The following is a 14,476-nucleotide window of genomic DNA, read 5'->3' as shown; positions in this document are numbered from 1 at the left end:
GCATGGATAGAAGATTGATTAGCTAACAGGAAACAGAGAGTAGGCATAAATTGGTCATTTTCAAATTGGCAAGATGTAACGAGTGGAGTGCCACAGGGATCAGTGCTGGGGACTCAAATATTTACAATTTATATCAATTAGTTAGATGAATGTGTAGTTGCTAAATTTGCTGATGGGTAGGAAAGTAAGTTATGAAGAATACAAAAGGGTTCCGCAAAGATAAGCAGGGTGACCCAGATAGGAAAGACCCCCCACCCAGGAAAGAAAACACAAAGTAGGGTGCGAGATGCCCTCCTGTAGCCCGAGAGGAGAACCCCGGAGGCCGGTGTGTTCCCATTGCAATAAAATAAGCCATTCCAGGTCTGAGTGCTGGAGATTGCAAGGAAACCTGTAGATCTAATAGGGCTTCATAGGAGTAGTCCCATGAAGGGTGGTGCAATGGGTAGTGCAGCAGAGCAGGCAGGGACTCCTTTTGGGATCTGATAGGTTGCATCCTAGGATATTAAAGGAAGTAGCTACAGAGATAGTGGATGCACTGGTAGCAATCTTCCAAGAATCCTTAGATTCTGGAAAAGTCCCAGAGGATTGGAAAACTGCCAATGTAACACCCTTATTCAAAAAGGGAGGGAGACAATAAACATGTAACTATAGGCCAGTTAGCTTAACATCCGTCATTGGGAAAATGTTAGAGTCTATTATAAAGTGGAGCATTTAGAAATGCATAATATATTTAAGCAGAGTCAGTATGGCTTCATGAAGGGGAAATCATACCTGACAAATTTATTAGAATTCTTTGAGGAGGTAACAAGCAGGATAGATAAAGGGTGACCAGTAGATGTAATATATTTGGATTTCCAAAAGGCGTTCAATAAGGCTACTTAATAAGATAAGAGCCTATGGTTTTGGGGGTAGTATATTAGCATGTATAGAGGATTGGCTAACTAATAGAAGAGAGAGAGAGTTGGGATAAGGGGGGCATTTTCAGGGTGGCAACATGTAACTAGTGAAGTGCCACAGGGATCTGTGCTGGGGCCACAATTATTTACAATATATATTAATGGTTTAGATGAGGGAAGTGAATGTACTATCACAAAGTTTGCGGATGACACAAAAATAAATGGGAAGGCAAGTGGTGAGGATGACACAAAGAGTCTACAGAGTGATATAGACAGGTTAAATGAGTGGGCAAAAACTTGGCAAATGGAATATAATGTGGGAAAATGTGAGGTTATACACTTTGGCAGGGAGAATAGAGGAGCTGAATATTATTTAAATGGAGAAAGACTATAGGAAGCTGCAGCACAGAGGGATTTGGGGGTCCTCGTGCATGAATCACAAAAAGCTAACATACAAGTTCAGCAGGTAATAGGGAAGGCAAATGGAATGTTGGCCTTTATTTCAAAAGGAGTAGAGTATAAAAATAGGGAGAGTTGCTAAAACTATACAAGGCGCTAGTTAGACCACACCCAGAACAGTTTTGGTCCCCTTATCTAAGGAAAGATATACTGGCATTGGAGGCAGTCTAGAGGAGGTTCACTAGGTTGATCCCAGGTATGGAGGGATTTTCTTATGAGGAGAGGCTGAGTAGGTTGGGCCTGTACTCATTGGAGTTTAGAAGAATGACAAGTGACCTTATTGAAACATATAAGGTTCTTAGAGGGCTTGACAGGATAGATGCTGAGAGGTTGCTTCCCCTTGTAGGAGAGTCTAGGACCAGAGGGCATAATCTCATAGTAAGGGGTCATCCATTTAAGACAGAGGTGTGGAGGAATTTCTTCTCTCAGAGGGTAGTGAGTCTGTGGAACTCTACCGCAGAGGGCTGTAGAGGCTGGGTCGTTAAGTATATTCAAGGCTGAGATAGACAGATTTTTAATCAGTAAGGGAATCAAGGGTTATGGGGAAAAGGCAGGAAAGCAGAGTTGAGGATTATTAGATCAGCCATGATATCACTGAATGGCTGATCTGGAGCAGACTCGATGGGCCAAATGGCCTACTTCTGCTCCTATGTCTTATGGTCTCTCACTACTGAAACTTACCTTTTGGAGGGCATGGCACTGTGTATCCAATCTGGACCAACTCCCAGAGCTTCCAGAGTTCTGTCTTTTCAGAAACAGTGTACCCCTACTCATCCTAAAATGTGAGCAAGACCATTGTACTGCTCCAGGAGACAGGGGTCACTCAGTCCTTAATGTTGGAGGAAAACCTAAACCTCTCTCTCCTTCCCCACCACCCTAAGTCCTCCCTGAAAGCCAAAAACCCATAAACAGTGACCGAGGGCTGCTCGAATATAGCAAAGTCGAAGCCAGGCCAGTAAAGCTAAAAGAGGAAACGATACACAGAATATCCCCACAATTAACAGGGACCAGAGGGGTCCTAGAGTAGGGAAAGAGATGGTGAAGGAGATGCCCACGTAATTAAAGAGTCTGAAGGAATGCAAGCTTAAAGCAGAAAAGACAAAGGTTAAGGAATTGCCAGAAGTATGGCTAGCAGAAACCTTCCTTCTGATTGTTATATCTATGTGCCGACTCCCCACTCTTGAGTTTTCTGACTTCTTCATTGAGATTTTATTGGCTGAAGTAAGTCAAAAGCAACAAGCAACTTTTGACACCAAGGGATTGTGCAGCCCCATACAGATTTTAAATGCAGGAAGAGGTTTAATGACCTTATAAGAATGGTCAAGGTAAGAGAAGCATTGATGCAATATTATGAGCATGTTACATATTTCTGCTCACCCTGTGTTGAACATCTTTTGTTCCTTATCTGAAATGTACTCAAAGTACCATAAAATCCTTCATACTCCCTTCCTTCTCCTCCAAGTATTCCTTCTCTATTATAAGGGACATGCCTAAAATTACATGCATATGCAGGAGGCTGGTGGTTTTGATGTGAAATCCAGGTTCCCCATATTCTGTGCAGTTTAAATCCATAGCGTGCTTTTTTTTTAGGATCCCCACCCACAAGTTGGTGGGAAACATTCCAGTGTAGGCCACAGCCACAGACAGTTAAACCTGGAAGTGGATGGATTGAAGGCAGGTTGGAGGTCTCACCCAGTTGCAACCCATCTATTTATGGGGATTAGAATTCACCCCAGTAAATTTAGCACAATAAATTATTGAGGAGTTTTTACTCAAAGAGTTTTCACATTCTCTATTTCCTTCTTAAAGGGGAAAGTGGCCCAAAACCAAAGACAGAGAACTGCCACATGTGGTGGAAGCCTCAGCCTTTAACCTCTCAACTCTTATCAGGAGGGAGCCCTGCAACTGTTAAGCAGGAAATAGGAGAAAGCAATAGGAGATGCAGCAAGAGAGGAGCCTTCTGCGGATTGCTCGTGAAATGCTGTCTCTCCCGGTTCACAAATGGTATCTGTCATCTTAATATAGTGCCAAATCTTAAGCTTACGCCTTATTTTGAAAATGCTGTGACCAACCATTTAAGACAGAGATGTGGAGCAATTTCTTCTCTCAGAGGGTAGTGAGTCTGTGGAACTCTGTTGAAAATGCTATGACCAACCATTTAAGACAGAGATGTGGATTTTGATCTCCTAATGGAAGTCTGAAGCAGGTCTCAAATTGCTGTACTTAGTTTTTTCACTCGGGAAACAATTTTCTACTGCCTTCCCAATCCCAAGCTATTTTTGTCTGGCATTTCCATGGGTCAGGAAGGCCTTGGGTGCAAAAAGCACATTCATCTCTTTCAAGGTTGGGGTCCCCTTTGTGAGGACCACAGAAAAATTTTATTTCCTCCTGCACTATTTTCATGTGCTGATGCAGGTTTTGGAAGCCCTAAAAAAAAACATAACTCCTTAGAGAGTTTGTGATCACCAGGGAAAGCCTGCTAAGGAGTCAGTAACATTCTGAAAGTAAGCATAAAATGTTTTGACACTGTCAAATGTCATTATTAGATGCTGTATTATAATGCATATGTGTTTTAATGTAGTGATTCATTATAAAGCTCTGTCCTGCAAAGGTGAGTTAACCATTATGTTGACTACCATTGTGTAAGTGTTGACATGCATTATAGTATTTTTTCCATTGGTGAAAGTGCCAATATGCATTCAAAAATGTAAAAAAAAAAGTGTTGGTAAACTCTTCTTGTTATGTTTGATGCTGGAATTTAAATGTACACATAGCTCTGAAAAAATTTGCCTGCTTTTGAAATGTAAAAAAATCCAAGCACCTCTTCTCCTCCATTGATTGATAGGCAATTTGCTTTGAAATGGGGAGGACTGTTCTTTCAATTTCAGGCTCTTGCAGTTGCAATAATATTTTGATAGCTGTGGCTAAGTTCTAAAAACTTATGAAGTACTTGGTTCTATTGACATGGCTATTTAGTGGAATGACTGACAGTTTTAGGAGGCTGTAATAGCATTCTCCGCCTTTGATATAGTTTCAGAAGTACATGGTTGTTTGTTTGCAGAACTTAATGACTATTTAAAGGATTAACTTTTAATTCTATGGAGAACAGGTTTTATTGTGGTTTCAATGACTGACTTTAGAATGACAGTTTTATCACATTGTTGCAGGTTTAATTTTTTTATTCCTGCATTTAAAATAATTAACATTGCTATTACTTGACTGATACCTGGGATAGAGGTGTGCAAGGTATCTTACAAGGCAAGGCAGGACATGCTGGGCCTGTATCCACTGGAGTTTAGAAAATTGAGAGGTGATTTATTGAAACATATAAGATCCTGAGGGGGCTTGACGTGGTGGATGCTGAAAGGATATTTCCCCTTGTGGGAGAGACTAGAACTAGGGGACACAGTTTAAAAATAAGGGATCTCCCATTTAAGACAGAGATGGGAAGACTTTTTTCTCTCAGAGGGTCATGAATCTTTAGAACTCTCTTCCCCAAAGAGCAGTGGAGGTAGGGTCAATGAACATTTTTAAATCAGAGATACATAGATTCTTGACTAAAAAGGGAGTCAAAGGTTATTGAGGGTAGGTGGAATGTGGAGTTGAGGCCCCAATCAGATTAGCCATGATCTTATTGAATGGCAGAGCAGGTTCAAGGAGCCGAATGGCCTACTCCTGCTCCTAATTCATATGTTCGTATGTATTGCATAGTTCCTGAGGATGGTACATAGTGGATACTGGGTGAGTGGCTATGGAGGATACATGGGGGCATGGAGGGAACATGGCAATCTGAGGGGGCATGGGGGGTTCTGAGGGGCCATGAAGGTGGCATGAGGAATCTTAGGGGTCATGGGGTGGGGTGGGGGTGTATGGTGAGGTTTAGCAGGTCTTTAAACAATGTTGAAAGCTGGGTTGCTTTCATGTTGATCATTTTGTCTGCTTTCATGTTGACCTATCCAATACTGATCACCCGTGATGTGTGCATTCCAATAATCATCCTGCCTCTCAGGACAACACCACTTGTGCTCCTTGTTGCCAGTTGCCTCAGATGTCCACAGATGTATGAAAACCCAGCAAGAGGTTCCTCTAGAACCTTATCTGCCTGAGATGAAAGCCAACTCAGTCCCCAATATTTCCTGCTGGTAAGCACCAGTCAGGCACTAAAATCCCTGTCAGAGAGAAAGTACTGAGAAACACAATGCAGGGTCCAAAAAGCCATCACGAGTAGACGGCACAATGACAAGAAAGGGTGACACATTGATATTTGTGCATTAATGAATTGTTTCTATGGCTAATATATATTGATTGATTTGCAACAAGGTAAGGGAATTCTGGAATTATAGAAAGTTTCCAACATCACTGGTCATTAGCTCATTGGTGGGACCTTACCGCATGCAAACCATCCAGGATAATGCAGCCTGCTTGTCTGGTACCCACCCACCATCTTAAACATTCATTTCCTCCACCACTGGCACAACATGGCTGTGTGTGTACAATATTCAAAATGCGCTGCAGCGAATAACCAAGGATTCTTCCACAAAACCTTCCAAACACACAACTTCTACCACTATTGTTTAAGTGAAACTCTTTTTTCTGTTGAACAAGTTTATAGCATTCTCCACAGAGCTACAAATGGCAGTGTGAAACCAGTTAATTGCACCTTGGATTTGGGGAAATCCTGCAACTCTCTAAAAGCTGACAGCCTTCTGATGTTGATGAGATACGTTCATGGGATTGGTTATGAACTTGCTACTCTCACAAACAATGCATTGGTTACTTGCTTTACGTATTTGGTCGGCAGCCAATTATTTACTGTTGAAAATGTCCCTAATGATGCCTGAAAGAAGTCAAGAGCATACAGTTTGAGTAACATTGTGATTTTGGAAGAGGCAGCATGCATGTCTCTGCAGGTTGTGGGATGGAATTTTCCTTGCCCGCTGGCATTGGGCATCATGATGGGCGTGAGTGGCCAATATGACGGGAATGCCAAAATCGGTTTCACCATATGAAACCAGTTTACAATCGTCTGCTCCGCCCATCAATGGTGGACCGTGTTTCCTGCCACCGCACGTCAGGAACTTCATTGTAATACATCTGCATATCATTAAAAGCCCAGCTCGCCGGAATCATCCTCCCATGCTGGATCATCCATGCACATCGGTGAGATTGCACGCCAACATGTTTCACAACTGAGCATAAGCAGCATGCACTTGCTGAGCTGCACTTCACTCGGGTTTTGAGGCATGTTGCCTAACCTGCTTCAGCCGGCACTCATGGTCATCAGCACCAGAATTCACAGGCAGCACAGCATCACTTTTAGGGGGAGCTCACGGGCAGAGACCAGCCGTAAGGTAGGGGTGGCTTTTCAATGGCTGCAGGGCTATGGCTTGCTTGGGGAAGGGGAAGAAGTGGCCTCAGGCAAGGGAAGAGGCTGCAGGGCTAGGGCATTACTGGGGAAGGGTGGGGGGCGGGTATCCTGGGTGTATGTGGGAACACATGTTGATCTGTGCAAGTAGCCTCAAGAGGGCGAGGGCTGAGGAGGTAGTCTCCAAAAGAGATGAGGCCCGATGGCGATGTGACGGTGTGTGTGTGAGAGTGAGTGGTGATATACCTTGAGCTAGCAGTGAGTGAGATGAATATGTGATGGCCTTGTGAGTATGTGAGTTTAAAGCGATGAGATGGTTGCCTTACCCTGGTGACACGAATGAGATCATTCATCCTCTTTCTGCACAGGTGGTGAACCTCTTCTGTGCAGCATTGGCACTAGCCTCTGCCACCGCCTCCCAAGCCAGAGTGATGACACTGATGGGCCTTCTGTGGCCAGAGTGGGATAGAGGACATCGCAGCGGACTCCACCGGTGTCCACATGTTGTCCCAGGGATGCGTCACTGATTTTGGGGGGCTGCAGTCTTCTTGCCTTTCAGACCCATGCCTTCTGTGCAGCAGTTCTGGGCTGGAAGCACTAAGAGGTGTGCGCGCAGCTGCACTTTATACACGGTGCTCAGCGTGAAGAAGCAGCAAGGTGATGGCATGTTTCCTGGGAATGCTTGATTAATGAGGAGGGATTGGGACAATAGAGTGTGAAAAGGGGTCATTGCGGTCGGCGGGTAAAATGTTCTTTTTCCCAGCCACTACCGCACTAAGTGCAAATCTGAGAGATCCTGCCCATGGGCTCCACATCTAGGGTGACTGGATGACGTAGCTTTGTTATTGCTTCACAATGAAAGCACAGCCTTCTCAAGTATTTTTGGAAATGTAGGTGGTCTGTATGAATGATGCCTCCTGATAGGTGTCAAATGGTTGTGCTCCTCTTCTTCCTCTTCATGGCAAAGGTGAAAGGGTATTACTAAGAGGAACACCATTGTCTCTTGTGGCGAATGCATTAGAGAGAGAAACACAGCACAGGTGAAAAATGCCGAAGAAAAATATTCAACAGCAAAGTAGAAGATAATACACCTATCACAGAATTCTCAGAAGGTGGCACTTAACTCCAATTCCACCTGTTCAGCTGCCTAACAACTCAAAATGCCTCTTTAATACTTTCACTCAATTTAGGAGTCAGACCATAGACAGCAAGGGGGAAAATTCAATGCCTGGCTTTGGAACTCCACTTATCTATGATTTACCAGCACTAGGCAATATTTCCCGGGACACTGTCATCTGGCCACAGTGAAAACGATTTCTGCAGAGCTTTGAATAGGTAGAGATTTGCCACTGTGAATCCTTGGCCCATTTCTCATTTGTCTCTACATTGACTCTGCCTGAAAGCAAGTGCCAAACATGAAGAAAATCTAGGCCATGAAAGGCTGCATACTTATCCCACAATTAAAATCCTATCCTTGTATCCCTCGTTCTGTGATTGAAGCCCTAACCCCTGCCTTCTCACTATGACTCTGAAGTAATAAATTGAATTTTGTAGTGATTTTCAGATTTTTACATGCATGCAAGATTGTATGCTGTTTAGTAGGGCACGTGACAAATGCTGTCCATATAGCTGGCATACTCATCAGGATGTACATTTCAGCAGTGCAAATAGCATTTCTTCCATCGTTTTCCACCCTTCTACTGCTCGATACTGATGGCGCCTCTTCCTGTTGGCCCAGCAAAGACTGGCATACTTTTCCTCCCTTGATAATTCCCTTGTGACTGGAATTTGATCTTGAATGTACCAGCACTCTGTCCAGCACTAGCAGCTGTCAGATTACTTCTCTTGTTTGAAACGTAGAACAAAAAAATCAAACTTCCATCATGTAGGACTTGTTGCCTTTAAAACATAATAATTGTTTCTCCACAAACCACCCCCGCCCAAATAATTTTAATTTTTTTCTTCTTCAGGTTGCTTTTTGCCATGGGTTCAAAGAGTGTGCTAATGACCTCTCCACTATTGCTACTGTTGTGTCAGTCAGAAAAGGAAATAACTAGGGTAGATTCCCCACTGAACCATATGGGCAATGGCAGGTAGTCGCCAACCTGTGTCATACCACTTCATAGTACAAGTTATTGGAGTACCATCATCAGCGGCTGCCCGGTAGAACCTTTTATAGCTGTTAATAATTCAAGATTCACAATACTTTCAAAACTTGTAGTACTTACTTAGCTTCAAAATCATCATCAGTAAGATTGTAGTAGAATTCATCAAAGATATCATAGTCAGTTAGGATTTTGTTTGTTACTTCCTGCAGTGGGAATAATAAATTACAGTTAACATAATCCTAAAGTGCTATTTCTTTTTGCAACTTAATCAACAGTGCAACAGTGAGTCCTTTTCTTAAATAAACCAGTGAAGTCAGCCCCAATGGATTAGGGAATAAAAGCAATGAATGCTGTATTACTCAGACATACAAGCTGACTATCCTTGGTTTGCGCTGAACTGTTCTTCTCAGCCAGAACAGCATTAGGAGGACACAATTATCCTCTGAGTCTCTAAGCTAGACAGAGGATAATTAGACAGGATTGCTGCTTCTGATTGTCTTACAGCCCTGATGGAAAGTGCTGATATATGCTATGGAAGCATGGGATCAGGGTGGACTATGTTTGCCTCTGTGGTTACTGACACTTCACTGTGTAGGCTCACAGACTAAAGTACTGGAAGGCTACCATGCCTGTTGTAAACGTACCCCAAATTTAAAATAGACATTGGAAAAAAGCATCTTGGGTTTGACTCTTGTTGCGGATGGTGAACAGGAGATTTTGATTGATTGTCTGTTAAACGTCAGGCTTACGATATAAATAATATGATAATTTATGTTCTTCTCCGATAGCTTCAATGGAACTGAAAATTTGTCTGGCTTATAAAATTTACCTGTTAAAACAGTCAGTTTACGCCCTTAGCCAAAGTGAAATTGACCTCCTTTATTCAGAGGATGAAAAATGTTTGGAAGAGTCTTTCAGTTATGGTAAAAGAGTCAAAGGGGCTATAATTCTTGGGAAAAGTGAGGGTAAAACTGGAAGGATCATCTTAGGGAAGTCTTCAGGCCCCTTTCCCTATATTTAACAGCATCTTTGGAAGTGTGCCTCATGAGATTTCTAAGCTATCCAGGGAATTCCATCCATTAACCCTCCATCGACAGGTGGGAATGGTACAGGGAAAGCCATTGTGATGTTGGGTTACAGGCTTTCCTAAAATGTCAATGAATATCACAGACAGATCAGTTTGCCAGGGTCCAGGAGAGAGAGAGCAGCGAGAGACCGGAAGTCTCTATGGTTCACCGCACCGGAATGCAAGTGGAAGATTGTGCTTGGATTGAAAGAAAATTTGTGAGGATTTAAGACAAAGCTGGAAGATTTGTCTGGCTCGCCTAAAGGAAGAATTTCCAGTAATGCTCTCACTGTGAAGGACAGTTCTGGGGTTAGAAGTTACCAGGTTGAGAAAGGAAAAGAAAAGCAGTAAACTCAGGAGCTAAGCTAAAAATCATTTTGGACCAATTCTGGGAGAATTGAATGTTTACTCAAAGGACAGTGAGGTGTTTTTTCTGATTGTGCTAAAATTAAAAAGGGCAAAATTCTATTCTGTGATTTGAAATATAAGTTGCCTACAAAAGTAGTGTTTAGTCAATAGTGCTTTTAATCTAGTGTGACAGTAGAAGGCTTCAAATATGAAATTGTGTTATGTTATCCTTTCAGCTATTAACTGGAAATTTGACTTTCATTGTTATCAGTCACTATGGGGATTGTAATGAAACATAGACTGACTATTGGTTTATCAACCTCATTGGTGGCTAAATTTTATCTCTTAACAGGTCAGAGCATTTTATAAAAATTATAGTACTGCATCTGAAAGTGCTTTACAAAAAGTGTTTTAAAAATCCTACCTGTTATCAATTATGCATTCTGTCTCATCAGACTGAAGGTCATGTTTACCAGCCTAGTATCATTAGTTTGTGGACTTAGTGAATGAGGCAGAATTCTGGAAGGTATTCTATTTTGATTGACAATCTGTAGCCAAAATCTTCTTAAAATTGGGTGGAGTGATAATTTGTGAGGTGTATCAGTGCTTCTGCAAGGCATACGCAGTTATGGACTGCATATGCGAAATTGATCAGTTGCGCCCATACGTGCACCTAAACCCCAGAGAGCCAACTGCGGAGGAAATCTGAGGTGGGACCTACAAAAGCACATTATTTTCCCTAGTCTGGAGCTTGAAATTGCCTTGCTTCCTGCCTTTCTGGAACCTGAAGCCTGTGGAACCTAAAGCTGCCTTATGCCTGCCTTGCCAGGAGCCTGAATCACAGTAGTGCAACTATTAGGAAACCATAATCACTACTGTGATTAAAGCAGCAATCAATCGACATCAACTCATATGTAGTACTACTAATTGCAATTAACAACCTGCACTATTAACTATCATGGATTACCATTAATGTTAACATGCAACTGAATGAGGAGGTCTAAGGTTCAGGCCCACTCCAGGATTTGAGAACCTCAGTACTACTGTATTTGGGAATGATGCTGTTTTTCCGATGAGACCTGTTCAGGTGGACATAAAGATCTTATGCCAGTCTTGTCTTTGAAGAAGCACATAAGAATTCCCTGGACCAGCATTTTTCTCTCAAGCAACACCACTAACAACTCATTCAGTTCTCTCAGTTGATTTTGGTGAGACCTTGCTATGTCCAGTTAGTTATTATTTGTCTAAAAATCAAAGTGACTGCAATTCAAGAAGTAATTAATTGTGATCTGTTTTGAGATAAGGCATTCATTCAATGCAAGCTCTTTCTCTTTCACATAGCTATTCCAGTCACAGTGGCACAAGCTTTCATCTACCCGGCTGAGGTAGTCATCTCCAGGCATTTGCTGGAGGGATATAGAGTCTGAATTTGGTTGAAGTAAATTGATGCTGCTACAAATGAACACAATTGACACAAATGGGAAAAAACATTAATCTAATTATATGTATATATTTTTAAAAGCAGGCTTCTTCAAAATAAACTTTACTGTTCATGAAAGTTAAATACAAACATATGCAATTTGAGTAAAAGTCAAGGAGGTATAAAGTTTAAACACTACATTCTGGCACCTGGAACCTTCATGAAATATATAATGGGTTACAGTTTATATAATTTTGGTGCTCTATAATAATCCCAACAGGATTTTTGGCAAGAACAGGACTGGATTAAAGCCATTATTACCAGAGACACCCAGAGGCCGAGCTCCAAACTGTCGATGCATTCACGGGGGAGTACAAAAGAGTGAGCCTTAGGCTAAACATCCAGAACACAAAGTTCCCTACCAGCCTGCTTCTGCTGCGCAACACCGGCCCCCGACTATCAAGATCCACAGTGAACCATTGGACAACGTGGATCATTTCTCCTACCTTGGGAGCCTCCTCTCAGCGAGGGCAGACATCGACAATGAAACTCAAGATCATCTCCAGTGTGCCAGCACAGCCTTCAGCCATCTGAGGAAAAGAGTGTTTGATGACAAAGGCCTCAAACCTGGCAGTGCTGCCTGCCCTCCTGTACGCATCAGCAATGTGGACAACGTACAGCAGATACCTTAAATTCCCAGAGAAATATCATCAGTGATGCCTCTGCAAAATCCTGCAAATTCAATGATAGGATTGGCGCTCCAATATCAGTGTTCTCTCTCAGGTCAACATCCCCAGTATCGAGGCACTGGTTATGGTTATCAGCCACATTATCTGCATTCCTGACACAAGATTCCCAAAACATATGACTTGGGAACAGGAGTAGGCCATTCGGCCCTTCAAGCCTGCTCCATCATTCAATGAGATGATGGCTGATGTGGTTATAGTCACAACTCCACTTTGTCATCTGCCCCCCCATAATCCTCGACTCTTAAATAAATGCAAGGACCCAGCCTCCACTGCTTTCTGGGGAAGAGAATTCCACATACTAATGACCCTCTGAGGGGGAGCATCTCATCTCCATCTTAAACGGTAGACCTCTTACTCTTAAACTGTGTCCCCAATTCTAATCTGCCCCAAAATTAGAAACACTCTCCCAGTATCTATCCTATCAAGTCCCCTCAGGATCTTATAGGTTTCAATATGATCACCTCTCATTCTTCTAAACTCCAATGGGTATAGGCTCAACCTGTTCAACCTTTCTTCATAAGAAAAACCCCTCATCCCAGGAATGAGTTGAGTGAACCTTCTCTGAACGGCTTCTGACGCAAACTTTTCTAGTAAGGAGACCAAAACTGTACACAATATTCCAGATGTGGTCTCACCAAGGTCCTGTATAGCTGAAGTAAAACTTCCCTACTTTTATATTCCAGCCCCCTTGCAAAAAATGCCAACATTCCATTTGCTTTCCTAATCACTTGCTGTACCTATATACTAACTTTTTTGTGATTCATGTACCAGGACGCCAGATCCCTCTGTACCACCGAGTTCTGCAATCTTTCTCCATTTAAATAGTATACTGCTTTTCTATTCTTCCTGCCAAAGTGGACATTTTCCCACATTATATAGTGGAGGTGGATAAGGTCTCTTCTCTAGAAAGTTCAGGGAAAAAACTTCTACCTCACAATTCAAAATCTATTAATGGGCTACCAAACCCATTAGCTGCCTTTTCATGAAAATATTTGGTAGATTTGAATATAACATCACCTCACCTCTTTATTCTTTTAGACATGTCCTTGTTAGTCCCATCAGAGGGTTATATGAAACAAAAACAGAATTACCTGGAAAAACTCAGCAGGTCTGGCAGCATCGGCGGTGAAGAATAAAGCTGACGTTTCGAGTCCTCATGACCCTTCAACAGAACAGGTTCTGTTGAAGGGTCATGCGGACTCGAAACGTCAACTTTATTCTTCTCCGCCGATGCTGCCAGACCTGCTGAGTTTTTCCAGGTAATTCTGTTTTTGTTTTGGATTTCCAGCATCCACAGTTTTTTGTTTTTATCAGAGGGTTATATGAATTGTGCCAATTTTCCTGAAGGGTTACAAGCAATATATGGGCCTGTATGTTTTCTCCTTTAAGATTCTGCTATGTACCTCATCATTCTTTTGTTTACCTGGAAAAGTCCATTCAGCCCCTCAAGCCTGCCCTGTCATTCACCCAGGTCATGGCTAATTCGTACCCCTAACTCCACCTACCAGCCCTTGATACATTTGATACATAAGATTGTGCTCCCTTATTCTAAATTTTCTCACCATAGGAAATAGTTCCTATCTCTGTTCTATTAAATTCTTTAACCATAAAACATCCAATTAGATCACCACTCAATCTTCCTGAAAGGGGTAGAGGAAGCAGATTCAATAGCAACTTTCGAAGGGAACCAAAGTAACGAGTTCAGAGGCAGGGAGCGATTGATAGATGTAAAAGGGCAAAGACTGAGTGTGTGCAGTTGTTGGGTAAGAAAGTCTAAATTTTTATTTGTACAAACATAATTTAGTTTACAGTTTGTAGTTGGCATTAAACTGAAATCTACAGTTTAAATTCTGTAGATGCCAGCCTTAAGTAGGTTTTTTTCAAGGGCTCCAGTGAAAGAGCAGCTTAATTAAGAATCAGCTGAAACTGGATCCTCATTAAGTGACTCAGGTGGGCCTTTTGTGTTAGGAGCATATATAAGTAGCCAACTTAGTATAGGGGAAGGGAAAGAGGTGTTTGGTTGCTTTTGCCTAAACTTGTTCAGCCTCCAGGAATTGACTCTTGC

The 14,476-nt window shown here is 42.2% G+C and overlaps 1 protein-coding gene across 1 annotated transcript in view; it reads right to left on the bottom strand.

The window, feature by feature from the left end:
* Positions 1–14,476, bottom strand: part of dnah1 (dynein, axonemal, heavy chain 1) — a 532,475-nt gene that overhangs the window by 412,108 nt on the left and 105,891 nt on the right. The window contains 1 exon segment of the mRNA XM_078543835.1: positions 8,949–9,031. Coding sequence (XP_078399961.1) covers positions 8,949–9,031 — 83 coding nt within the window.

Source organism: Cetorhinus maximus, chromosome 6 (assembly GCF_964194155.1).
Source record: "Cetorhinus maximus chromosome 6, sCetMax3.hap1.1, whole genome shotgun sequence".
Classification (NCBI taxonomy): Eukaryota; Metazoa; Chordata; class Chondrichthyes; order Lamniformes; family Cetorhinidae; genus Cetorhinus; species Cetorhinus maximus.
This window is presented reverse-complemented; position numbering and strand designations above follow the sequence as displayed.